This window comes from Anas platyrhynchos, chromosome 5 (genome assembly GCF_047663525.1).
Source record: "Anas platyrhynchos isolate ZD024472 breed Pekin duck chromosome 5, IASCAAS_PekinDuck_T2T, whole genome shotgun sequence".
NCBI classification, from domain to species: Eukaryota; Metazoa; Chordata; class Aves; order Anseriformes; family Anatidae; genus Anas; species Anas platyrhynchos.
In genome coordinates, this window is record NC_092591.1 from 32,614,933 (window position 1) to 32,640,459 (window position 25,527).

The 25,527-nt window shown below is 41.8% G+C and overlaps 1 protein-coding gene across 10 annotated transcripts in view; it reads left to right on the forward strand.

Annotated features, from left to right (window-relative positions):
• Positions 1-18,146, forward strand: part of PHF21A (PHD finger protein 21A) — a 132,363-nt gene extending 114,217 nt beyond the window's left edge. For 7 of the 10 annotated variants that reach the window (XM_038180697.2, XM_038180698.2, XM_027459645.3 and 4 more), the window contains exons 10-18: positions 1,262-1,360; positions 2,496-2,547; positions 3,332-3,411; positions 3,871-3,931; positions 6,370-6,533; positions 12,303-12,458; positions 14,116-14,191; positions 14,523-14,626; positions 16,545-18,146. In XM_038180697.2, coding sequence (XP_038036625.1) covers positions 1,262-1,360; positions 2,496-2,547; positions 3,332-3,411; positions 3,871-3,931; positions 6,370-6,533; positions 12,303-12,458; positions 14,116-14,191; positions 14,523-14,626; positions 16,545-16,799 — 1,047 coding nt within the window. In that variant the 3' untranslated portion in view covers positions 16,800-18,146. Of the gene's footprint in view, positions 1-1,261; positions 1,361-2,495; positions 2,548-3,331; positions 3,412-3,870; positions 3,932-6,278; positions 6,302-6,369; positions 6,534-12,302; positions 12,459-14,115; positions 14,192-14,522; positions 14,627-16,544 lie in introns of all 10 variants that reach the window. The other 3 variants (XM_038180700.2, XM_027459650.3, XM_027459651.3) reach the window with 1 other exon arrangement.
• Positions 18,147-25,527: the final 7,381 nt, after the last annotated feature.

Sequence of the window (25,527 nt, forward strand, 5' to 3'; positions counted from 1 at the left end):
GACAAAATAGTCTCACTCAGCTTCTGAAGACTGGCAGTTTCCCATGACTAAATTGGATTGAATGGGCGGAAGGGAGACCTTCAGAAACAGAGCATTCTGGATGTTTAGTTTTAAAGTCTCTTTCCAGTAAAGATTGTTGTAAAATAAAATTTTGCTTTAGTGTGGGTTGCAGCTGCAGTCCTTGCCATTCATTTCAAGTGAAGCAATCTTCTGTTTCACTTTTAACTCCTTAGTATATTACATGTTAGTAATATTATAATATTGTATAATGCATAATACATTATCTATAACATATATTTTTATATAATTGTGCATATATTTGTATATATTTCACTTACAACTCCTTCATAGACTAATGTGCCTTGAAGTTATCAACCATATTTGAAGTCACCTATAGAGACTGAAAAGCTTGTGCATGAACGTTATGCTCATGTTCAGTTCTCCTTATAAATTCACATGAGTAGGTTCTTGTGTACATCAAGGCAGTTTTACAAGTTATTTAGCAATGCATGCCCTTTTCATATGATTTGAAGTTGTACTTTTACAATACTGTACTTTAGATGCCTGTTCCTTTTGATGTCAGCGATATTAATTTGCTCTTTCAATAATTACTGGAAATTCAAGGAACTGTTGAAAAACATGCAGAAAAATGCTGGTGGCTTAATAACACACGATTATTTTTGTATATATTCCCTATATGTTAAAGGGGAAAAGTTTGTGTCTCTGTAGAGATTATCTTAATTTGTAGAATCGGCAGCTGTACCATGTGTTGAGGATTGTCATGCAAAGTTTTTTGATACCATTGCAAATCATTCTAACTTCAGAAAAGAAAAAAGTTTCAGAAACATCTGAGATCTTAGGAGTCAGAGAGACAGTGTTTGAGCCATTCATAATTCTTCATGAAGACCAAGGAGCCAGAAGTACAAAATACATGTACTGTGAGAGTGTTTTTTACCTGGAAGTTTTCTATCCCATTCAGTATAGTGATTTCTGTAATGCAGTTAACTCTTACCATGACTTTTATTGCTTGCATGGCTGCTTGGGTTAATGGAATGGTAGTGAGGCTGCTCCATCCTTTGTTAAAGCAAAACACTAATTAACATTCCTCTCACGTCAGATTCCTCAATTAAGTCTTTGTTAGCATACTGCCTGTTTTATACTGTTTTTCTCCTGTATCTGCTAAAGTATTTGTTTTGCTTTATTAGTCAAAGTAAAAAAGTCATTCTTATCACTGAATGAAAGAAACACTGTTCCTTTTCAGACTATTAAACCACATGTGGAAGCAGAAGAGAAGCAAACAGAAAGTCGTACAGTTACTCCACCTGCTGCACCGAAGCCAAAACGAGAAGAAAATCCACAGGTATCAGAACACATCCAGAGCGTTCTTTTCAGACAAAAAAGAAGTACTCTGCCCTTCAGAAAACAAATTTTCTCCTCTGTTCCATCAAGACTCCTAAGTTTTTATGTTCCTTACATTCCTGTTGGACAGCAATAGCTGATAGGGCTAAAGAATAAGAAATCTAAATAGATATAATGCATTTGCATTTTCAGTCCTGAGATACATTGGACTTCTGAGCCTTTTGTTAAGCTAGAAGATCATAAGTTCCCTCTGATACTTCCTTCAACCAGGAGGCTTAGATTACAGCACTGATTTCCATTCCTTTGAGCTTTTAGACTTCTAAACTTCTGAAGTTATTTTTAATGCTGGAGAACTGTCTTTATCTTGCTGTATGAAATACCACTGTTCTGGTGAGCAGGACGGGAAGAGTAACGTATGTTCACATTCTCCCGGTTCTTATTCCAGTTTACATATAGTTAGTTTTACAGTGATAAAATGGACAAAATGGGTATTTTTAAAGTCTTCCTGCCATGACAAGCTTTGGAACTGATTACAGCTAAATGTTCTGCTATGTTTATTTTTTGTAGATGGATTCAAACTGACTACTGTGAGCATTAAATGTTGTCAGTACAAATTCTGATTTTTAGATGTCTTTGCAATTCCTGCATTAAAATTAGAATCCTTTAAGAAAGCCATAGCCCTTATCAAACTGCAAATGTAAGCCAGCGTTGCTCCTTGTAGTCTGCAATAATCATAGAGATAATATGGAGATCATGTTCTGCAACCAGCAATGTTTTGCTGGCAAGTGAACTGTGTTGGCATTTACTAAGAGCCAATCACGTAGTTGTTTCAGTGCTGGATTGGAAGTAAAGAAACTGCATTCTTGTTACTAGCTCTGCCAACTCTGTGATCATGAGCAACTGGCATTTCCCTACATCTCAGCCTAGTTTCCCATCTAGAAAATGGGACTGTCGTCTATCTTCTGTAAAACAGATTGACATATATGAATGAAAAGTAATTTATAGAAGCAAAGCATTATTAATAACTTCTTTGTTGCTTAGTTACCTGTCAACTGACTTTAAAGGGCCTAAGTAGCTTATCCTAACGATTGGAATTGTTACGATCTTTGTGTTTTTCTCTTTCTTTCTTCTCACAGAAACTTGCCTTCATGGTATCTCTGGGACTAGTTACTCATGACCATCTGGAAGGTAAGAAAAATGTCATAAGTTGGTTCTTGAGCTCTCTGCTTCATGGCCATTCTAAGTTGGAAGTCCAAGCATCAAAATATATCTGTATTACATGCATTTGGGATGTCTGTACTCTTGATCTTAGTCTCTGTTGTGCATCCTTTTTATTCCCCATCTTACATGGACACAAATCAGTTGCTTATGCAGCTGAGATCAGTGGTTGGGAAGAAATTGTATGTTTTGGTAGTAGGAAAGAAGTTTGTGACAATGTTGCTTTTGGGGCAGCCCCTGTATCTGAAAAGTTATGCCATGGATAATTTTACGGTAACTCACATCTGGATTTCTCATTTATTTCACAATTTCATGGAACTGTAATCCGTAAAGGAAATGAGTTGATAGATAATTGGCTTTCTTAATCCTATACAGTGAGAAACAGCCTAAATTGCAGCAGCTTGCATATTTCTGTACTGCATTTATTTTTAAGTATTGAAAAGGTTACCAGAGGCTTTTAGTTTTAGCTCTCAATTACACTGACCACCAATTTAAAAAGTCGTAGTCAGGGAGTACTTTCATTTAGACAGAAGATGGTAGTCATTTTGTGAATTAGATGAGCACTTACATTCCGTGTTAGATCTTAGTTTTCAAACCTCCAGAAATCAGAAGTGTGACAAAGTTGCCTGTATTGAGTATGAGTGGTGTTCTGCAGAAACCTTCACAGCTAAATTCACATGCAAACTGTATTCTGAGAACTTTGTATTATTTCTGAGGCCTGTTGTTCTCTAACCTGAATGCTTTGTTTTACAAGAAATCCAAAGTAAGCGACAAGAGAGGAAAAGAAGAACAACAGCAAATCCAGTATACAGTGGAGCAGTTTTTGAGCCTGAGGTATTGATCTCTTGCCGGGGGAAGCTAGTACTTTCATTCTGAGCTTGTGTGTTTTTCTGCCATGTCGCTGCCTACTAAGCTGTCTCAGTTCTAACTAGACAGGGAAGCTATTGTTTATGATTTAAAAGGCCATTGCAATGATATGACCCTCAGATTTTTTAAAAGTAAATACATTGGGGTGTTCTTTTAATACTTGCATTCCTTTCTGCCTTCCCTTATGTAAAGCTGACATTAAATGGCAGTGTGTGTTAGTCCTAGCCATCAGGTCAGCTTGCATATTAGCCTGAAGCAGTCCAGATGTCAGAAGTAGTGTAAAAAAGCTGACCTTTCTGAAGCTATGCTCCAGAAAATAGAAGAGCCAGTCGTCTCATGTAGTACTACCATGCTATCCATCAAATATTGCATATAGTTGTTGCCAAAAATGTTAGCCAACAAAAATGGTTCTATTCTCCCCTACAGCGCAAGAAGAGTGCAGTCACGTACCTGAACAGCACAATGCATCCTGGGACACGCAAAAGAGGTGAGAGATACTTAGACTTCTCTTCCTGCTGTGTGCTTCTTTCTCCATCTTGTGTTTGTAGTCCCCTTGTTGATATGAAGAACAAAATAAGGAAGGGCACTGCAGTACTTTATTTGTATAGTGAAGTTCTATGGCAGACACAGATCATGACTTCCAGGGATTAGCACAGCAGGTTTTATTAGGCAGCTCAGTGTTTCATTTCAGTTTCACTCTTGCCCCCCAAAAATAGAGCAAAGTGAAAGGTGAGATGTTTGAACATCATTTAGTGGTATAAAGCTGCTGTCAAGATCCTCTTGTTAATAAGTAAATTGTATTGCTATTATCAAGAAGGTGGTTATGGAAGAAGTGTCTCTGCCCAGAATAGGAGAGGAAACTTAGTGTGAGAAAAGCTTGTTCCCTACCATGAGCAGAGATATGTCCTTGGAAAGATTTTATCTTGAGAAAGAAAGACTATCTTGCTCATACTGAGCACTTCACTGCAAGCAGAGTGCCACTTGTCCAAACAGAAGAGATGGTGTTTCATATAGGTATGCAGTATTATTCAGTAGAAATTCTTCTGTAAAACAGGTGAAATTTTAAGGCTTAGGTTATGGTGAATCAGATGAGTCAGAACAGCATAGCAGAGAACTTGATACTGTTTTTTGTGCATGGCATCAACCACACATACATGACAATCTTTCCCTGATTTTTGACACTTTTCTGCAGTTTTTACAGACTTAAGCAATCGAGCATATTTAAAATCCACAGTCTAACCCAGCATCAACCAGTTCCAATTCTGTTGTTTTTTGTTTTGTTTTGTTTTGTTCTGTTTTTTTTTTGTTTTTTTTTTTTTGGCTGCAAGGTCATATATCCATTTCACATGTACTCTCCTTGACGTACCTTGTCAGTTCAGAAGGCAATGTGGCAAAACTGACACTTATGCATCCATGCTATTTCTGAATAAAGCACATCAGTCTCTAGTGCCATCCTCTAATGACATAAAAAAATATATTTATAAATAGTATGATACAGATTTTATAGAGAGAGAGGTTTACATTTGATCTGTGGATAAGTAAATGTTCCTACTTCTAGTAATGATTTCTTAATTCTGTTTTATAACTCATTGTGAACAATTACTGTGTCAATGAAAGAGTTTGCATGCTTTTGTACTTGATATTTTCCTAGCCTATTTATGCATGCTGACTGCTGTTATGCTCTTTTTTTTTTTTTTTTTTTCTCCCACACTGTTGTGAGCCTGCACCTTGTATCAGTACCAAACTAGTAGCATGAATTTTCAGTTGACAAAAGATTTGGATGTATACATTTGTTTTGTGATTTAGTATAGCAATATATTAGGTGAAAAGCTTATGCAAGCAAGTGCCCTTGAGAGCTTTAGTTTAATTCTAGATGGTGCTGAGCATGTCAGAAATTTCAGCCATGGACATCACTATCAGAAATCCGTTTCCAAGGACATACTTAGTTCTGGAACATATCCAGACTTTAAATGCTAGGTTTAGCATGTTAATAGGTATGGACTGACAATCTGTAAACATAAAATCCGGAGAATTATTCCTAGATCCTAGGTCCTTTATGTTTACATATCCATAAATTACCCAGGAGAAGGGAGGCAGAAATGATGGTTACATATTGTTTTTTGCCACCTTCCTTTGCATACGTAATTTTATGAAAATAGTTACAAACACATTTTGCACTTCTGCTAGTCTAAAGGAGCACATAGGAGTTGTGTAGAATTAAATGTATTTGACTGAGAAATGCTAAGAAAGAGCACAGGATTTGGGTGAGGGTTACAGTGGAAGACCAATGATAGATTACAGCTGGTAGTGCTGGGGTTATGAGTCACAAAATAGGACCTGTTCTAGCCTAATTTAAAAGATGTACCAGTAGAGTAGAAAGTGCTGATCTGTGGGTGAGTGGGTTTAAAAAAATGGGAAGAAAAGGAGAGGGTTGGAATGGTGAGTGTTGGCCTGTGATAAAGGACTTAACCTTTGTGTAGATTTATGCTGGCAGTAGAAAGATAGGAATGTGTGGGATAACAGTAGAAGGGATTTAATAGTAGTTATTGTGGCTTCTCTCTAGTTTTGATGCCAACATGCTCTCCCTAAAAACTGAATAGCCTTGTTTCTAGGAATGGAAAGCATTCCCACACTGCTTTTGTGAGAGCGATACTTTGACCCTCGACAGAACTTGTTTCTATTTCCTTCTGAAATACATCTTTTAAATGTTCTTTCCTTGCAAAATTCTACTTGAAGATTTCTTAAAAATGTTTTAATCTTTGCTTCTGTCCTTCCACTTGTAACTTTTATATTAATTTCCTCTCTGTGCTACATCATTTCCTTTTTCATGCTAGCCAATGAGGACCACTGGCCAAAGGTATGTAAGATCATTTTTCCTTTTTTTTTTTTTTGTTTGTTTGTTTGTTCCCTTTTGTTAATATGTAGGTCGTCCACCTAAATACAACACGGTGCTGGGGTTTGGGGCTTTGACCCCCACATCCCCTCTGTCCAGTTATCCTGACTCCCCTGAAAATGAAAAGACAGAGACCACATTTACTTTTCCCGCAGCTGTTCAGCCTGTGTCCCTGCCTAGCCCCAGCTCCACAGACGTAAGTAACTCTTGGGAAGGGGGTTACTTTTGGAAAGATATGTAGAAACAGTCACAAGGAAAATCATTGCAGATTTTGTTTCTGTAGTCTCACTCATCCTTTGTCCTAGTTCAGTGCAATGAAATGGTCCAGCATCCTTTTAACACCCTTCCTTTTTCCTCCTGCACCTATGTTCTTATCCTGTAGAGATTTTATTTATAACTCCTTCAGTGGATTGAAACACTGGGAGGCACCAGGCATGCTAGATGAGCTCATTTCCTTTGTGCCATGTCTGAGATCTTGTCTGACTGAATTGAATCTGTCATCCATGAAAATGGGGGAAGGGGAGAATGAAAAGTATTACTTACAGACCCTAATAAGAAAAAGTTGTGGTGTTTCTATAATGAGAGAAGGGAAGCCTCCCAGATCACTCAGGACAGCCAGGAGCCATGTTCACAGCATTGCTTATGGTAGTTCTGGTGTACCAGTGTTGCTGAATACATTGCCCCTGTGATCAGATCACTAAATCTGTCTTGAATAAAATTTGCCCATTTTGTTATAATTTATAAAGAAGTAGGTATGTTTTTTTAAGTTAAAAGATAGGATTTGCCACTCAAAGTACAACTGTTTTTTTAAGTTGCTGAGAACTACTGAATTATTTCATTATTACTAGCAAAAACATGAAGAAAAAATTTAAAGGTCATGCATAAAACTCAGAAAAGAAATAGTGAGAAAAGTTGGACTGAGTTTCTGTGTAGGTCTGACAGGACATAACGACGGGACACTATGGCTGGTCCAAAAGTGTACTGTTACTCTATTCAGTATGGGCGAAACAATTCATTGCATAAAAATTCTCAGGAGTAAAAAGTAAAAGTAAAGTGCTCAGTGTAAAAGTAAAGTGCTTGCCTTTTAGTGACTACTAATTACTGAGTACAGTTTAAAAATAAAAAGGTGCTTGCTTATTTAGTCATATCATTGCAGACTCCTGCAATCTGAGTAAGTGATCTGTGGGTTTTTTGTTTGTTTGTGTGTTTGTTTTTTTACATATTTTCACATATAATTGAGGCCCAACAACTTGAAATGGGCTTTGAGGAAAAGCTGGGCAGCTTTATTTTCACGTATGCAGTTTCACCACTCTAAGTGCACAGACTGAGGGACTATTGGCCACATACAAGAGGGAATAGAAGCCAGCTTGTTGCTTCTGAACTGTATTTGTTCTGTACAGATAACAGGAATAGAAATAGTACAAGTGTGTCTGAGTCACAGAAATAAATAGATGCAGTTCTGATACACAGGGAATATGTATGTGAAATTAGAAGGTGCTCTTTTATGTAGTCACTTTTGAGAGCAGAATAGCACTTGACTATAAAAGCCCTTTGCTGACAGTCAGATGAAAGAGACTGTGGAACAGCCCCTCATAGGGAGGGTGGGGCAGCTCCATCTCTGGGGTCTTCTATAAGTAAGCAGTAAAAATGACAAGTAAACATGCTGAAGAGAACATTTTTGACACAGGCCCCAAGAGAAGGGCTGGATAATGTGGTAGGTCTTTTCCATCTCTGACTTCTGTATGCGTACTGCTGGTCTTTTCCCACTATATAAGAGCTCTCAAAACAGTATAATGTGATGTTGTCCTGTTTTCCAAGGTGCCTGGTGACAGCAGGCTAAAGCAAGAGTAGAGAATTTTTGAGGCATTCTAATCTAATTCTCAATGCCATGGATTTTCTGAAATTTTATAGTATTTGTACCTAGATTATGGATTATTTCAGTATACATTAATTATGAAAATAGAGGTATTCTAAAGGAGACAGTGGAAGTTTACAAAGAAGGTAGTTAACATTCTCTCTTACCTGAGTGTATTGTAATATAGTACAGTAGAACACTTTTCCCTTTAGAATAATATATAAGTCCCCTTTAAAATGTTTACAGACAAGTGATTTAGTTTATGCATAAGCAATGGTTTTAACATTTTTGTAGGTTTGGTTTTTCGAAGGAATTTTATCCCAAAGTCTTATTCAATGTATATTCCCTATCAGTTGAGCTAATTCTTTAGACTTTTCAGAAATATTTGGTATTGAATTCCATGTAAAATAAAATACAAGTAAAAGCAGAAAATATATTTCAACATGACAATCAAAATATAGAAAGGTCTGTTTATTCCAGATAGGATAGAAAATGCTGCCTGTTGTTACAGCTCTCAGTTTTGGGGACCTACAGAAGGAAAACATGAGATGTGCATGCCTAAATAAAAGGTTATTTCAAAAGTCCCAGTTAAAACCATTCAGCAGTTTCCCAGACAGATATAGAGGAAAACTGCAATTTTACCTATCTTTAAAACATTTTTGCACTCATTTACTGAGAATGTCTAATTCATAAAGGCTTTAGAATGGAAGTTTGATGTTCATTACATAAATAAACTTAACTTTTAGCCAACCTGTAAAAAATACAAATCAAGCACTCATCACCACAGCCCAGAAAGGCTTTCTTGCCTTTCTCCTGAATTGTCATTCTCTGAATGACAGAGATGAATTTTAAAGGGACAATAAAGCAGGAACTTGAGATGGGATTGGAGATAAGAGTAGAGGAGTAGAAACTAGGAATAGAGCCTGGGGAAAGGAAGAAAGTAATACAGTAGGCACGGTTGAACAATTTTTTTTTTTTTTTCTGTCTGGCAATTGGCTGTGAAGCATTTGGTTATGGGTGATTCTCCCTCACACAGTAGCATATTCACCTGGAAGATGGCAATTGCCTTTGACAGTCAATTACTCAGCAGCAAGAATAAAGCAAAACTGTTTTCTGTCTAAAAGTCTCTATTCTAGTGATGGTTCAAGTCTGTGGTCACAAAATGCCTTTTTATTAGTAAATTAATAAATGGTCCAGTTGAGAAGAGCATTAGAGAACATGCAGATTGCAAAGTCAAACCCATAAATGTTAGGAAGTGCCAAGATTATTATTGCTTATGATAACTTAATTCACTTATTCATATATATTACCATCATCTTTATGTATCTGGTCTTGCATAGTTGTTGTCACAGAATATTTAGATTTCCCACGTTATTCCAGTGAAATGTACATATACGTATATACATGTATTTTACATATTCAAACACATAAATACATATACTTTGGATATGACACTGTATTGTTCAGTTCTATTCCTAAAGCCAGGCACTATTGCTCTAGCCACTGTATATAAAAATAAACTGTTAGCTGTTCAAAAAGCTTTAATTTGCTTTCTGGTTTTCTTAGTACAGAGGAATCAGAGCAAAAAGTGACCTTAAATCACCTTTTATACTGTCTCTGTCCTGAAATTATTCTTCTGTCTGTTTAGCCTACAACATATGTCCGAGCATTGTCAGTGAGCTCTGCTCTAACATAGGTTGGCTGCATATAATTTTCACAGAGCTGGTCCAGACACTGAGATTAGTGGGGTGCATGTCACATCACATCCAACCCCCTTCATGCCTGTATTTATTAACTGTCTAGAAAACCTGGGGCATTTCTTTGGAATTGAGCATTGGCTGGGATTTGGTATGTCCAGATATTAATTTTGAGGAAATACCCTGAATTTTGTATTACTGTTTTGACAAACCAAAAATAGGGCTGTGGATTTTGTGCACATGTTGCCATCCTGATGTGTTCAGCCACACTGCACGCTGACCAGTTGTATCATTTCTGGATTTACAGTGTTCTGTTGAATTTAGAAGGCTTCGGGTCTAAATTTCTAAATGTCACCACCTCAAGAAGCAACAGTTTGCATCTCTTGTGTAGATCTCTTTCTACAGGATACCAGATATATCAATTTTGGTTTTCGACGCACCAATAATTGGGCACCTGAGCCAGATACCAAATGCCATTTGTAGTCTGTGGCAACCGAAGGCATCTTAACAACACATGTAATTCTCTAGAATGAGAATTTTCTTGTAAAATGTGAGAATTTTGCTCTTAAAAATTTCATTAGGTTGCAGAGGATTTCACATTTTAGCTTATGTCACGTCTCCTGTCTGCCTTCTTTTCCTTACTTGTGCTCGCAGAGTGCTTGATGGAGGAAAAGAAGTTCTTCCCAGACTGGTTACACAGATCACTTCACAAGAAGCATGAAGTGTCACTCATTTCATTCTTCTGTTAACACGGAAGAGCTCTGTGGTAAAGCATGAAATAATACCGTAACCCACCTCTCAATGATCCCCAGAGTTAGGGAACCAAAACACGCCGCTGAAAATTCACTAAAGCTTGATCCTTTACAAAACACAGCGTCAGTGCTAACCTTGGGAATTAAGAGAAGAATAGCATTCCCTTCAGAGAAAGGCCTCATCAGCAATAGAGCCGCCAAGTAGAAACCTTAGCAGATTGCCTGTGTCTCATTCTTCTAATATGTTTAATATTTTATCCACAGTAGAGGTTAGCATCATTTTTCTTGTCTGGCAACTTAATGTGTAAGTGCATGGCCAAGTCCGATATCATTCCAAGATGATGGAACTTACTCACACACTCGAAAAGACTGCACGGGTCAAAATGAAGCACTGCGAGTGCTGATGTTGCATATGTACAGAGGGGGTGTATATGCACAATTTGACTCAACACATGCATCTTAAGATCACAGTCTTGCAGATGTTGTGTGTGTGAAAATTTGGCTGAAGTCAGTGAGAAGTGCATATTTCTGACTCCAGATGGGGCCTAGAATATGTCAGCTTGCCAGAAAAGGCCACAGGTGGAGAAGGGAGAGGGGTTCAGATGCCCCTTTCCTGCTCTGTGGGTGCTAAGCCATTTTTCTTTCATGCCTCTTTGTTCAAATATCCAAAGAACAAAGGAAAACAAACACCATCACCACCACTACCCCAAGCATGAGATGGGAGTAACAGGAGGAGAGAGAGAGAAGAAAAAGTGACAAAAATTAGACCTATATTTCTGGGGAGGTAAATTTCTTTAGAAAAGAAATTACTCTAAAGGTGATAAAGTAGTAATTTGAACTGGATTTTGTTAAGAGACCTTGTCAGTATGTTTTCAACTCTTTCTGGGGGAGAAACAACAACAACAATAACAACAACAGAAACACCTTAGTTAGAAAGTATCTCTTGCTATTCTTTCATCCTGTCTCTCAGCCTATGTTAGTGACAAAACATAGACCACTGTCTATAGAGAAAGAGAAAATTTTGAGTCGTAGCTTTTTTTGGTGCAACTTGAGGTAACCTGTGCGAGGTAAAAAGAATTATCTCAGAACATATAATTCATTCTGTTCTTTTTCATTTACAAGCAGAGCACCTTTTCCTTCCACTTTCATTTTTAAAGGTGACCTAAATATTTGACAGTGTTCTTTTAAGTCACTCAGCTGGGGTTTCTTACATACTATTACTGGAAAGAGACAGCCTCATCAGCATTCCCAAAGTGAAGTTGTGCTTGCATCCAGAAATGAGAAGGGTTAAGAAGGAGAATAGCTCATCATTTTAGGCAAAAAAAAAAAAAAAAAAAAGGCAGGGTAAGGGAGGAATCTATAATAAGACAGGCTATGGGGTATCAGTTGTTAAGAGAAGTTTTGGTAATAAGTGTTTGTTGTAACATGTTACCCTGGGAAGACAGAGGGAGCATTTGGGAAGACAGATGTCAGTGTTTCTGACATCATGCCTGGTTTTCCTGTTTCACCTTCTAAAAAGGGCTTGACCATTTGGATCCCCCTTAGAAACAGTTTGTGCTGTAAACTTTGCATTTAACAATGATGTAGATGTCAAAGGTCAAAGTTCACTTTTTGCCTTCTCTCTCTTTCTCTCCCCTCAACCCTTCCCCTCAATTTTATAGGGCGATATCCATGAGGATTTTTGCAGTGTTTGCAGAAAAAGTGGGCAGTTGCTGATGTGTGACACATGTTCACGTGTTTATCACCTGGACTGTCTGGACCCGCCTCTGAAAACCATTCCCAAGGGCATGTGGATCTGTCCCAAATGTCAAGACCAGGTATTGTTTGACAGACAGTGTTATACACAATGCACTGTAAAGATTTTTCCAAGTTAAAGAAAACAATCGTATCACTTGGCTTATTTATATCAAGACAGCCTGACACTGAACAAATTTATTTGATCTGCAACAAGGCTTGTGTGAATTTGATTTGATTACATCTGTTGGAATGCGTGCAAGTGCAAAACTGTTAAGTTTTCCTCCCGGACTTGAGGTCTTTATTCGTTACCCTTGTGTTTTTACTCTTTCTGGGCTGAAGCACACAAACTTTTGGGAAAGGTTCTCTACTACTCATAGAAATGTTCCTGTTCATCCGAAGCTCGTTGTGTCTTCAAAAGTTATTAGCATGTTCTTCTGGATAAATAAATAAAACATTTGTCGGAACCTACCTCAAGAGATAGAGAAAATATAAACCTCTCTTTGGTTATATAAATCAAACACCGGAGAGATTGACTTCAGTGATCTCTTTAATAATGGTGTCCAGAATCTGTGAAATGAGGATGGACAAATAGCTTGTTTCTTCTTTCTTCCAAATCCCTCGTACACAATTAAAGTGAACAGATGATATTTTAATATTTTGTTCATAATTGCATTGAGATTACAAGACAAAGAAGTAAATTACTGTATTCATAACCCTTTTGTGGAACTCCAGAAGTTGTAAAGGGTTGCTCTTAATCAGCAGCCTGAAGCTGTTAGCGTTCTCTCTGATTTAGCATCTTGCTTAGTCACCCACATGACCTTTGGTTAGCCAGATGGCAAGGTAAGAAAACAGCCTGGCATATGATGTGCTGTTCAGGAGAATGAAAAAGCAAAACTCAAGTGACTTGGTCAGTAGTTGCAAATGAGGAGGGAGAGTTACCACTTTCCTATTCCTGCTCTTGTGTTCCATCATGTCTCCCTTCTCTTTGTATTTCTGTGATATGTTCCCACAAAATTATGGGGAAAAATGGGAGATATTTTACTACAAAGTGGCCGAGTCCTCTATCTTCTGAGACACCCCTCGGATTGACTTGTTAAAAAGACATATTACATTTTTCTTCACAAAATAAAGTTCCTTAGGAAGGAGCATGTTAGGAAGGAATATGTAGGTAGGAATATGTTAGGGAGGATCTGAAAGGCATAAATGGGTTTTACCCTTACATAAAGAGGGTTTGGCAATTATATTAAAATGATTCTTGTGAGAAGGGCAGATAGGACAGTTTCATGTTTTACTAGCCAGGAAGTGTGGTATTTGAATGTATGGTGTGGAGACTGCTCTGTGCCATGAGAAGTTTTCTCCCAGAACATCTGAGATCAGCAGTTTGTCTGAACCATGACATAATGTTTGTCTCCTGGCAAGTTTGAGTTCAGATACATTATCTTTTCATTCCTCTTTTAAGTTGTTCAGTTTCATTAGTAGAGTTTATTTGTGGCTATGGAGGGAATTTGAGAAAATGCTGACATTTGTAAGAAACAGGCCTCCTTTGTGGGAGCTACGGTACAGTTGTGAATAATTCCCTCTGTTAAATCTCAGAACAGGTCTGCAAAGCAGACGTGTTAACAGGGCTCAGACTAATGATAGCCATAAAGAAAATCCTCTGCCTTTCCCTCTTTCTCCTTTTTCTTTTCCTAGGAGTAGATTATTTACCATCTAAATCTCTACACACTTTTCTTTCAGATGTTAAAGAAGGAAGAAGCAATCCCGTGGCCAGGAACTTTAGCAATTGTTCATTCATATATTGCATATAAAGCAGGTAGGAAAATGGGGAGCAACACCTTTGCTTCAGTTTTGATACTGGAAAATGTAATTGAGGGAATGGGACAGAATGATACTTCCTTTGGAAAAGGAAATTAAAGGGAAAGGACCTTAATCACTTGTGAAGTGTAAATGGCAGTCTAAATATTTATTAAGCTTTCTGTGATGCTTCTGTGTATAGGTGAAACATTGGGTGTGATTTATTGCAAAAGTTGTTGAATTGATCTTAAACACCCCCTTTAAATGAAAAGTTTACAGCCTCTATCCACAGTTGTAACAGAAACACTTTAAATATTATTTCTTGATGTGATGAATATTCTGTTTTGCAGCAAAAGAAGAGGAAAAACAGAAACTACTTAAATGGAGTTCAGATTTAAAACAGGAAAGAGAACAACTAGAGCAGAAGGTCAAACAGCTCAGCAATTCCATAACGGTGAGTGTCGCCCTCCCAAATAACTCTGCACCTGTCTTCTGATGCCAGAATTCAGAGAGAGAACTGTAGAGCCCATGTGCTAGACCTATCTTTCACTGGTTTTACTGAGAATTGAATGGGCTCTTTCCTCTGTTTTTTTAGGACTTTGGGGAGCAGGAATGAAATGCAGGCAACATATACTTAGAAAGAGTCACTTATACATGAGCCATGCTGACCATACACTGTAGACATGCAGTGACCTATAGTAGCAGCAGGTGACAAAAATGACCCACAGCATTATTGTCTGTGGGCAGCAGATAAATTCTAATTCTCACTTAAGTTTGAATAGTTGGGTCCCTGTGTATAGTAAGAGTCTGCATTTTCCAGACATTCCTAGTACAAAAATGACCGTTTAATTACAACTGGCTCTTGGGCTCCTGACGTGTTGGCTTGGCAGTCAGCAGCTGGACTGTGCATGCCTCTGCATATTATTGATTGGACATCGTCATACCTCTATCCAGAAGCTGTGGTTTCCACCTTAATTTATCACAGTAATTGGAACATACATATTAATTTGCTCTTTCTTCTCACCTTAATATGCAAATCAGGCTCTTGAGGTGCCAGTGTAAAGTTTGAGGCCCTCACTTAGCATAGGCTGAGTCTGTATCACAGAATGAAAAACACTGAAATCTATGTGGCAACTCCTGTAAGGCTGGATACGTAAGTACAGATTTGTTTTTTTAAATACAGATGCGCTGTGTGGTCTCTGTCTTTACCTCCTAGGCCAAAAGTAAGCGTCCCATGCTTAAAGACCTCTAAATGCTGATGATACAAGTAAAACAACTGTGAGCAAGTAGGTGGTGAGAGGTGCTGGCTAGCGGATCTGGAGACTGTCATCTTCTGGTTATCAGTAGCTGGGCATAAAGTCAGCAGCACTAGAGCACTAGCACCGTTTCTTAGTGATGTACACAGGCAGGGGCAAGTCTTAATAGGAGGGATTGATAGTAGGTAAGGAGAATGGTTTATTTGCTATGATCAAGCCATCGCTTATACTTTCATTGGAACTGTCTAATAAAGGTGGATTAGATCTAAATTTTGTAGAGTTCCTATGATGCCAAGAGCTGAGTGTGAAAGCAGTAACAGTGTCTGGAGATCAGCATGGATAAAAGATTTGAAAAATGTAAGAAGGTTGTCATCTCCATGTAAGAACCTGAATGTTATAGACATAAAGTAGCTACCATCTCCTTTTTGAGAGTTTCAGCTATAGATAAAAGCAGTTTTTCACTCATGAAGTATCATTTATGGGCATTTTTTAAAGTTACCATACCCTGACTCTTATCTGATGAGCTGGCTATTGCTTCTAAGAGAAATAAGTGGTCGCAAAATAAGATTTTCAAATGAGGAAGGGTTTGTTTTTCTTTTCAAGTGTCCCTTTATTTACTGAGAGGCGGAAGTGATATTCCTGCTAAAGCATAAGTGAAAGCAAAGGCAGTATCCCATTAGCTGCATGCACACACACTGTCAGCAGTCAGCTGCAGTAGGACGCCTGAGTTTGCACATCTGAGCTAAAGAAATTTCAGCAATGCAATACTACTAGAAAAATAATAAGAACATACACTTGGAAGTTTCCCTTCAAAAGGAACACAAAAGGATGGAGCTGTCTGTGTTGATTTGCCAAGCACCTTGGGATGAAAGGGCCATGCTGGGTGACAGCTACGTACTGACAATTTAATTCCGCAGCCTGCAAATATGAATTCTCCTATGATCGCAGCTCTGAGGCTCACTTTCTTCTAGGCTGGAATTATAGGTGACACTGTAGCTGCAGTCTTTTCCGAGTACTTACGTTTAGATCTGCAAATGTTGTATTCCTTCTCTTGCCTTCTTCCATTCATGTGAGGGTAAAGCTTGAACTTACTACTGCTTTTCGGTTTTGCTGCAGAAATGCATGGAAATGAAGAACACCATCCTTGCAAAACAGAAGGAGATGCACAGCTCCTTGGAGAAGGTAAAACAGCTGATCCGCCTCATCCAAGGCATCGACCTTTCAAAACCCATAAACTCTGAGGTCAATTCAGTAGCCATCTCCAATGGCATGGACTCCACTAACAATACTAATGCTGCCACCTCCACCTTAGCCCCCTCCCCTTCCCAGAGCTGCATGGTGAACTGTAACAAGGGCGATGAGACTAAATAACACAGTGAAGTGCAGAAGGAGCCAAGGGAGGTGGCGGCGAGGAGGAGGAGCAAAATAACGAAACTCTAGAAAAGCAAAACCGGATTTCTTCTGGAAAGTGCAGAATTCTTTAGTTCTTTGGTTCCAGAGAGAGCGTGAAGATGCTTGTGCCAGGCGGCACCGGAGTTTGCCAATTGATCCTTCTTATTCTGTGTGTACATGCAAAGTTTGGATCATGTTACATGAATAGTGCCAGCTGGGGGTTCTTTGCCAGCACCATGCCAAGTGAAATAATATATTTACTCTCTCTATATTTTACACCAGTGTGTGCCTGCAGCAGCCTCCACAGCCACTATAGGTTTGTTTTATTTTTGTTTGGGGTGAGGAGCAGGGATGAGGGAGGAGAGCAGGTTTCAAATCCTTATTTGCAGAACAGTTTGTTTAGCTAGGGGAAAACAAAAACAAGTCCAAAGAGCCTGTGGGCTTTTCCTGTTTCTAAACTCTCAGTACTATTAAACCAAAAAAACAGAAATATAAATTATCAAATCCCAGTGCCCAGAAGGGACAAGTCTATCAAATAAGCAGTATTTACTATTGTTTAGACAGGAGATGTACAAAAGGAAAGGAGATGGACTTTTCACTGAGTAACCAGCACATGTACAGGCTGAAGATCTACTGTCCCAACAGCTTTGGGTTAACCCTATTTCTTCACATCAGATAAAAGACATGCTTTGCAGAATTGGTTTGGGTCCTCACACTCATCCAGAAAGCCTGTGTTGGGAATGGGAAAATAGAGGGCCAGAATCCAGGGTCAGCTTGGAGCATTGGACGGAGGTGTCCCAAGAGAAAATGTGCATCGATTACTTGAAAATGAGATTCCAACCCTTTTCTATATTTATAAACAACAAAAGTATCCTGAACAAAGTAGCACATGACCCAGATGTGTGAACTGAACAGAGAAATGTCCTTTTCTTTCACTTCCTTTCTCTTCTTTTGGTAACAAGAACTAAATAAGGAATAGAAAAGCTGTTTTTCAGGCTGACAGTCTAATTAAAGAGGTAGATGGGACCTTGCATGGTATAGATTAGAAGTAATAGTGTCAGTGAGATACAGTGAGTCTTTGTGAGTCCTTGTGTCATCGTTTTGGGCACTGTTTTTTTATGCAAGGGCAAAATCTTTGTATCTGGGGGAAAAAAAAAAAACAAAAACAACTTTTTTAAATTAAAAAGGAAAATAAAAGATATTGAGGTCTTCCTAGTGTTACTTAAAATAAGATCAAGGTAAGAAACATTGTAAAAAAAATACAAAAGTGCTATTTGTTTCCTAAACAAGTGATTTCTATTAAAAAGGTGTCAGAACTGGAGAAAATGCTGTGTACCTAGAATTTTTTAACACAGACTTTGCTTATTTATGATGACATTCTGCTGTGTTTGTGTTTTAAGATCCAGTGGGACAGCTTCCATAGATTATACCATACATGCTACTGGCTAAACTCTGCTGAGAACCAAATCCTACAGTGCTGGATCTCACCCCGCTTGGAGGATCCGCCAGGCTTGTCTCTGCTGTTACCATATCTCTCCCATTCTTTCACGTGTTTGTAACACAGAGAAAAGCATTGGCAGCGTGCTTTAATACTTTTGTGATATGGACTGATTAGAGCTTGAGAACGAAAGACAGTGAGTTGTTGAACTGGAATCACCTTCTGTTATATCCTCTTATTTAAGATGTTCATCTCTTACGTATAATCTTTTCACTCTAGGTAGCAAAACTTGCCTTGTGCTCCTGTTATTGTGGGGTTTATCTCAGTTTAGAATGCTGACTCTGGTCACTTCGGGTTGTGTCCTAGAGCTGCCCAGTTTTACTACAGCACGTAAATGTTTGGGCAAACCCTGTTTCCCCTGGAAGCACTGGCAAAACTCCCGTTGCTTTCAGTGGGAGCAAAATTGAGCCTGGACACAGACGATGCAAGGCAGGGTCCCCGGTGTGGTGCCATTGACAGCATGTGTTGGGTGGCGAGGCAGACTTGCTCAGCTGCTTTTCTTAGTGGACCAGAGAAGGCTTTGCGTTTCAGGGATGCATTTCTGAGCAACTAGTATCAAATACTCCAAACACTACATAGCCTGAGAGAGTCCCTCTGCTGCCGCAGCCAAGTACGCTTCTGCGGGATTCTTGGCGCTGTCCTCTTCCCTTTCCTTTGTGTTGCCCTTCTGACCTTTAAGGATTTTTCTTCCTTCTATAGGAGGGTGCACTATTTTCAGCTCTGAGCTCAGAACTGATATCCTGAGTTCTCACATTTGTCCGTGGCTTGGGAAAGCGACTCTTAGGTGCACTTCCCAGCTAAACTAGTGATAACCTCGACTCTCGGTTTTGATGTTTGAATTCTGTTCTGGAACCAGCAGAGCTGCAAGGATCAAACTGATCAAAGTAAAAATGTCCCTGCATCAACCCAGTTACCACTGGAAGTCATTACCACAGGGCAGCGACCCGTAGCATTCAAACAAAGGACTATATGTTTGAAGGGATGAGGAGAGAAAACAAAGTGGTTATGAGCCTTCTTTCTCTACAATATGAGCTAGCAGTTAGTGGCCAGGTACTCAGGAGAAGTGTCCTTTTTGGCCAGGTTGTTGTTCTCTAGTTGATCTTGGGTAACTCTTACATCTTCTTCTGAAGCATGAAGTACATTCCCAGTAAGAGACAGTATCTTTATGGTTCTCATGTTCTTCTCTCTAATGTTATTTTCTGAGTTCTCTTGGAAGCACTGCACTATCTGGGGGTAGCAAACTGTGCCTGAAGGCTTGAGGGTCCTTCTGTTTCTTTGCCAGTTCGAGAAGGGATGGGAGTGAAATACACCAGTAGCTGCATTTACATTTGGGTGCAGTTTCCCAGCCAGGAGCTGTTAAAACAGCTATTACTGCTTTTCCAAGGCATCTGGTTGCCTCTTGAATCAGAGTACAGACTTTTACATCTCTCTTTTCTTACAGCTTTGTGTTCCAGGCTGTCAAAGGACACCTTTTGTTAATCATTACCTAGCAGAGAAATGACCTTAACTTAGACTTTTTAATGCTGCTGGGTAGTTTTCTTGCTCCCTGATCCTGCTTGGATGCTCTCCCTACTGGCTCTGCAGCATTATCTGTCAATAGGCAGAGAGCATTCCCAGGGCTGTGTTGACACTGGCAGTGATGCTGCTACACAGACACAAGTAAACTGGAGCCATTTCTGCCCAATTAGCAACAATAGGGTGGAAGAGGGATTGACATTTGCTAAAGACAGAGGAAAATGTGCTTTTTTTTTCTACCTGCCCTGAGAGGTTTCAATGAAGAAGTGAGATATTTAAACTCTGATGACTTTTAAGCTCAAGCTTGCCTTCTGGATTTTTTTCCCCTCATGTAGCATTTGAGATAGGCTGAGTTTGTATTAAAACTTCTGCTCTTTGGGAAGCTGTCATAATGACTGGCATTTTGGATTTCCAAACCACCATAAAGGTAATAACTAATTCTTATGTCATTGCTTGTCATTAGTGGGAAATAAGTGGCTTTTAAATCTCTGTTATAAAGGAGGAGAAGATGAGACCACAGAGGAAGCTCATATTGGAGGAGTTTCTGGCTCCCAGCCCAGTGCTAAGGGCTTTAAGAAGTCATCCTGCTGCTTTGACTGCTCAGAAATAGAGTAAGAAATGCAGAAGTAGCTTTCCCTTCTCCTTGCAATCTGTTCTTTAAACAGCTGGAAAGGCGTGTTGTGGTCAAAGTTTGAAAAGGAGCGTGTGATCTGGCTAGAAGAATCAGTCTAATCACTAGTATTCTCGTTATCTTGGTTTAGTGCCGGCAGTGTTCTTAGTGCCGTGCAAAACACAGTAAAGGCAATACCTGCAGGCATGGATGGCAGGCAGGGTACGTGGCATGGGTGGTTCTTCGAGGACATTGCTGGCCAGGAGTTACCACGTTTGTAGGATAAACTAACGGTTTGCGTGAGCAAAACCAGGATTTTGTTCTTCGTTGCAAGTGAGTTTGTGTCAGTGAGAACATGAATTACAAGCCGCCTGCCCAGAGGTTAAAGAGCATTGTTACGATGAAAATTTTATGGGCAGAGCGTTAGTTGTTTTGTTGGTGGGAAAAACCACATTGTGTTTTGTCCTTCCTAACCGACCAGGCTTGAGGAAGCAAATCTGTATTCCAGCTGTCTAGAAGTGTGTACCTGATCCTGGCCTCCTTGGCTTCGAATCGTCTTCTTCCCTGAATTGTTGCAGAGGCAGCCCCACAAAGCAATATGATCAGCGTTCAGGAGGCCCAGAGCGAAATCTCCCTCTTAGTCCCAGCAAGCTGTGGCAGCCCGCAATACAGGGAGTAAGCTCTGACGTTTCCTCCTCATGTGGACGCAGTGAAAAATATTTGTGAATTTGCAGTGCACGTTTCTCTTTCCTTTTGTTTCCCAGCTGGGTCGCCCCTGCCCTCTTTGCTTTTGAATCGCCACTGATGAATCCATCTTTTTTAATTAAATGTATTTTTAGAAGATCATATTCAGATGTCAAACCAAATTTCACTCTTTTGCTGGGGGCTTCCCCCTGTCAGCTGCTCAGATGACCACTGAAATACTGACACTACACATCCCGGTGGAGCATTCCCCTTCGGGCAGACCTTTGTTGTGTCCTTTCAGAACTGTTCTGACCCTTCTTCACCTCCATTTGTCCTCCTTTGGGATTCTGAAGATCCAGGGCGAGTTCAGCCTTGCTGGGCTCCTGCAGAGTTTTCTGGCAAGCATGTAGAAACTTCTCAAGAGTCAGGAACCTGGAGAAGGAGGAGGATGTTGTGTCTGCAGCTAATTCATTTGGTACTGAGGCGTTCCTGGCCAACAAACTACCTCAGCAAAGGCCATTCCCAAGCACCACGTGGATTTTGTAGTTTCTGTCCTTCAGAAGGCAAAATGTCTCCAAAGAAGCCTTGCAACAGCCAGCTAGGTACTGGTCTCTGAGTGCGTGTGAGCGAGCCTTACAGCAGCGCATTACTGGATACCTGTTTTCAGTGATCAGACCTGGGCCAGGGAATGCCCTAAAAATCAGGTGGGATCAGGAAAACACGAGAGCTGCAGACATCTTGGCTCCAGGTTATTGCTGTCTTACTCAGATCCTTCTTTAAGCCTCAGTCCTGTTTGTAACACCTACAGAATGGAATGTAATACTTGAAAATATGACGCTCGTTATCCTTTGCCTTTAGCTCCCGTTTCCCAATGTTTATCTTTCATCTGGGACAAGAACTTTCTGCATCATTGTGTCTTGTATAGGCTGAGCACATAGTTGAAACTTGCCAATAAAGAAAATTATTTATACCATGCGCTGGTAAGCTTGGTAATTACAGACCCATAGAAAGAAAACACCTCTCCTGGAGGTTAATTTAAGATGTGGGCTTGTCTCAAGAAACCACGACCTTACCTGTGTGAGGGTCGGTCTGTCAGTATTCCTCAGCTATGCGACGAGTGAGCAGAAAACAGGCTAGCCAAGAGCCTCTGTGCGGTGAAAATCGCTGTCCTGGAGCTTACTGCACGAGAACAGTAACTCGGGGCTTCTCCTCTCCCTGTGCCAGCCGTGGGTGCCGCGGGGACCAAGGAGAGAAAGGAGGCCTCTGCCTAGAAGCAGTGGCAGAAGGAGGTGTGTAGGCCTAGAAACAGAGGAAAGGAGGAGAGGAGGCAGGAGGAGCAAAGGGAAGGAAGAGCAGACGGGGTAAGGCAGAGCAGAGAAGGCATGGGGACAGATGAGAAGCAGGGAAGGTGAGGGTAGGAAAGGTCCAGGAGGAGCGAGAGAGGGCTCTGTTCTGAGGAGACACCTACAGGGTTTGCAAATTCAGCAGAAAGATTAGGAGAAAAAGGCTCTTCTCCTACCTTGGTTTCTGACTCGGGTTGATCTGTGCTCCAGAAGGACTGATTGTAGTGGGAGTTACTGGCTGCAGGTGCAGGAGGGAGCAGGCACTACACCCCCAGCTCTGGTTCTACAGCCCAAGCCCTGTCTGACTTCTGCGCTACACCGTGGGACAAGGCAGATCAAGCAGTCAGAGCCTGCTCCAACCTGGACCAAACCAAGTGAAAATTTTCCCCCTGGCTGGAAATATTCCGGGGACTGCCAGCGTGATTGCACCTTCCTTGTTCAACCCTTGTGGTCAGCCTGGCTGGAGCCAGCGGCAGCCTCCAGAGGTGCTGGGTCCGGCGTGCGAGGAGGGGACGATGCCGGGCAGGACCTGTGTGTCAGGCACCTCTCAGCCGCCTCCCGGGGGATCTGCACGAGGCTCCTGCTCCCTGACCTGCTGCAGCGGGTGGTTCTGTGCCAAACCCACTCCGTTTTCTTAGGATCTGGCTTCTTTCAGGACACTTGTGGAGGAGCGGCGCAGTGCAGCGGGACAGGGGCATGCCGTGGGGGTAAGGTAAGCCTGCAGGAGCTGACCCTGCAGAGCCACGTGCACCAGGGCGACCTGAAGCAGCAGCCCACGGGGTCCCTCCAGGGAGAGCTGCTTGCACAGGCTGTCAGGAGGGCAGGAAGCCTTCTGGCTCTGTTCTTCACCCTCTGGGATCCAAGCAAGCAGAAGTGCACGTTGCTGGGGCAGGAGGTGAAGCAGAGCGCTTTGCAGGTCCACCCGTGGTCACGCTGGGTTTTGGGTCCTCAGCACCAAGAGTACCCTTGGTCTTGGTCTAGACCTAGGCCCTAAAGGCTGGGCATGCCAAAATTGAGGAGGGGAGGGCACTTAAAAGAAAGAAGGATCCCTCTGTACCTCGCTTTCCCCACTGTAAAGCAGGCGATGGCAATGCTGACGCTGCTGAGAGCTGCCTCTCCTGGGCTGTGAGTGCTGGAACAAGCACTGCTGAAGAGTAGGTACAGCAGGGCTCACTGCTGGCATGTTCCTGCTTGTCCTGGGCTAACGTGTAATTTCTAATCATAGTCTCATGCACTTCTTCCTTTAATTATCACTGGCATCACAACAGTGGTTGACTCTAGAGCCAGGAGCAGTGTCTCACCCGGCAGCGCTCCCTTCCAGAAGGTACCTTGACTCTGAGTCACCGCTGATGCCACATCTGACGGGCAGCCAGGGCTCCATAAGGGTTTTTTTTTGCCACCACCTCATCCCTGTGGCTCAGGCAGCTCCCAGGCTCAGCCCCACCAGACCAAGAGGCCGTCGTGTCCCCATGGCTGCTTCGCTCCAGCCCTCCCTGCCCCCCGATGCTGCTCATAGCGAGCCGAGCTGTTGGCCACCTGCAGCAGGCCCAAAGACAGGAGCAAAAGTACAGGAGCGCTGCTGCAAACTGCATGAAATGAGCAGTAAGCAAGGTGACCAGGGGAGAAAGCTGGCTAGTGCTAACCTGTTCAGGCTCTGCAAAGCGAGGTAACTCGTGCAGAGGAAGGAAGCAGCTTTGCTGCACCAACAGCAGTGCGGCCGTGGTGCAGAGCAGTGCTGGAACTTGCCTGGAGGGCTGGTGCAGCATTTGGTCTTCTGGGGGCTGGCCGGCTCTCAGCTGCAAGCACCCACCGTGTCTTCTGCAGCGCAGGCAGGCTGTGCAGGGAGCTGTGCTTATATCAGAGCATAACCAGGCCCCGGTGAGAGCCGCATGTCCCCGTGGTCGTGCCAGCACCATCCCAGCACCTTGTCGCTGCCACCACGCCACCCCAGTGCCATGCGTTGTCCTCCTGGCTGCAGGCGGGGAGCCCAGGCTGGGGGCTGACCCGGAGCTCGGGCTGCAAGGCACCGTGTCCCAGCCCCGCCACTTCCCAAGGGTCTCCGGACGCTTTTTGCTGGCAGCCCCCAGTTCTGCTCTGCGGGTCTTCCTTCAGGCGCTGCCTTCACCGCGCTCACCCGGCTCCTGGGAGCCTCCGCTCCCTGGCAAGGAGCAGGGGGTGCCCGAGGCCACCCGTGCCACGTCCCAAGCTCGCAGGTGAGGGCACCTGAGTGTGGCTGGGCAAGCAGCCGCCCTGCGCTGCTCCTGCATGAGCCCCAGACAGAAGCTCCCCTCGGGGACACCGGTGCCAGGCAGGCTCTGTCCCCACACTGCCCCCGGCTCCTTCACAGTCTCATATCATTGCAGGCCTTGGTGTAAAATACCCTCTCTGAGCGGTCACGCTGTCCTCACAGAAACACTTACTGAGAACACCGACTCGTGAGCTGGTTTGGGTTTTTTTAAATATCTCTATTTTTTTTAGCCTGATGCTCATAGTGATCTGCAGTCTCTTTGCTGCCTTCAAGTCCCTTGTGGTTTCAGTTTTGGTACAAATGTGTTTAGATTTTAGCAAATTAAAGTTTGGGGGGGAGGGGGTACAGAGCATCTGATCAATTTGTATTTATTTATTTTAACATTTTACTAAATAAAACACAATAAAATATTTTGTCTCCTTAGCTGTGTTTCACAGGAGGGGACAGGAGGTCCCGCGAGCTGCCCCGGGGACAGCGTTGCCCACAGAGGGAGGGCCTCAAAGGGCAGCTCTGCAGCTGCGGCTCCCACTCGAGGTGGTTTTGGCAGGCTGAAGGGCGCTGCCTTCAGCAGAAATGAATTTTAGCTCTCGAAGGAGCTGTGCAGGGTTAAGAAAAGCTCCCTGGCCTCTCAATCAATGTCTCCTCTGGCTGCTGTCCTCCAGCAGAGGGCACATTTTGACCAAAGCCTTGCTCCATTCACTCCAGGAACTCAAAACTCTTCTATGTGTGTGTTTTGGGCCAGGACGTGTTACAGAATCACAGAATTCCTAGGTTGGAAGAGACCTCAAGATCATCGAGTCCTTACCTCA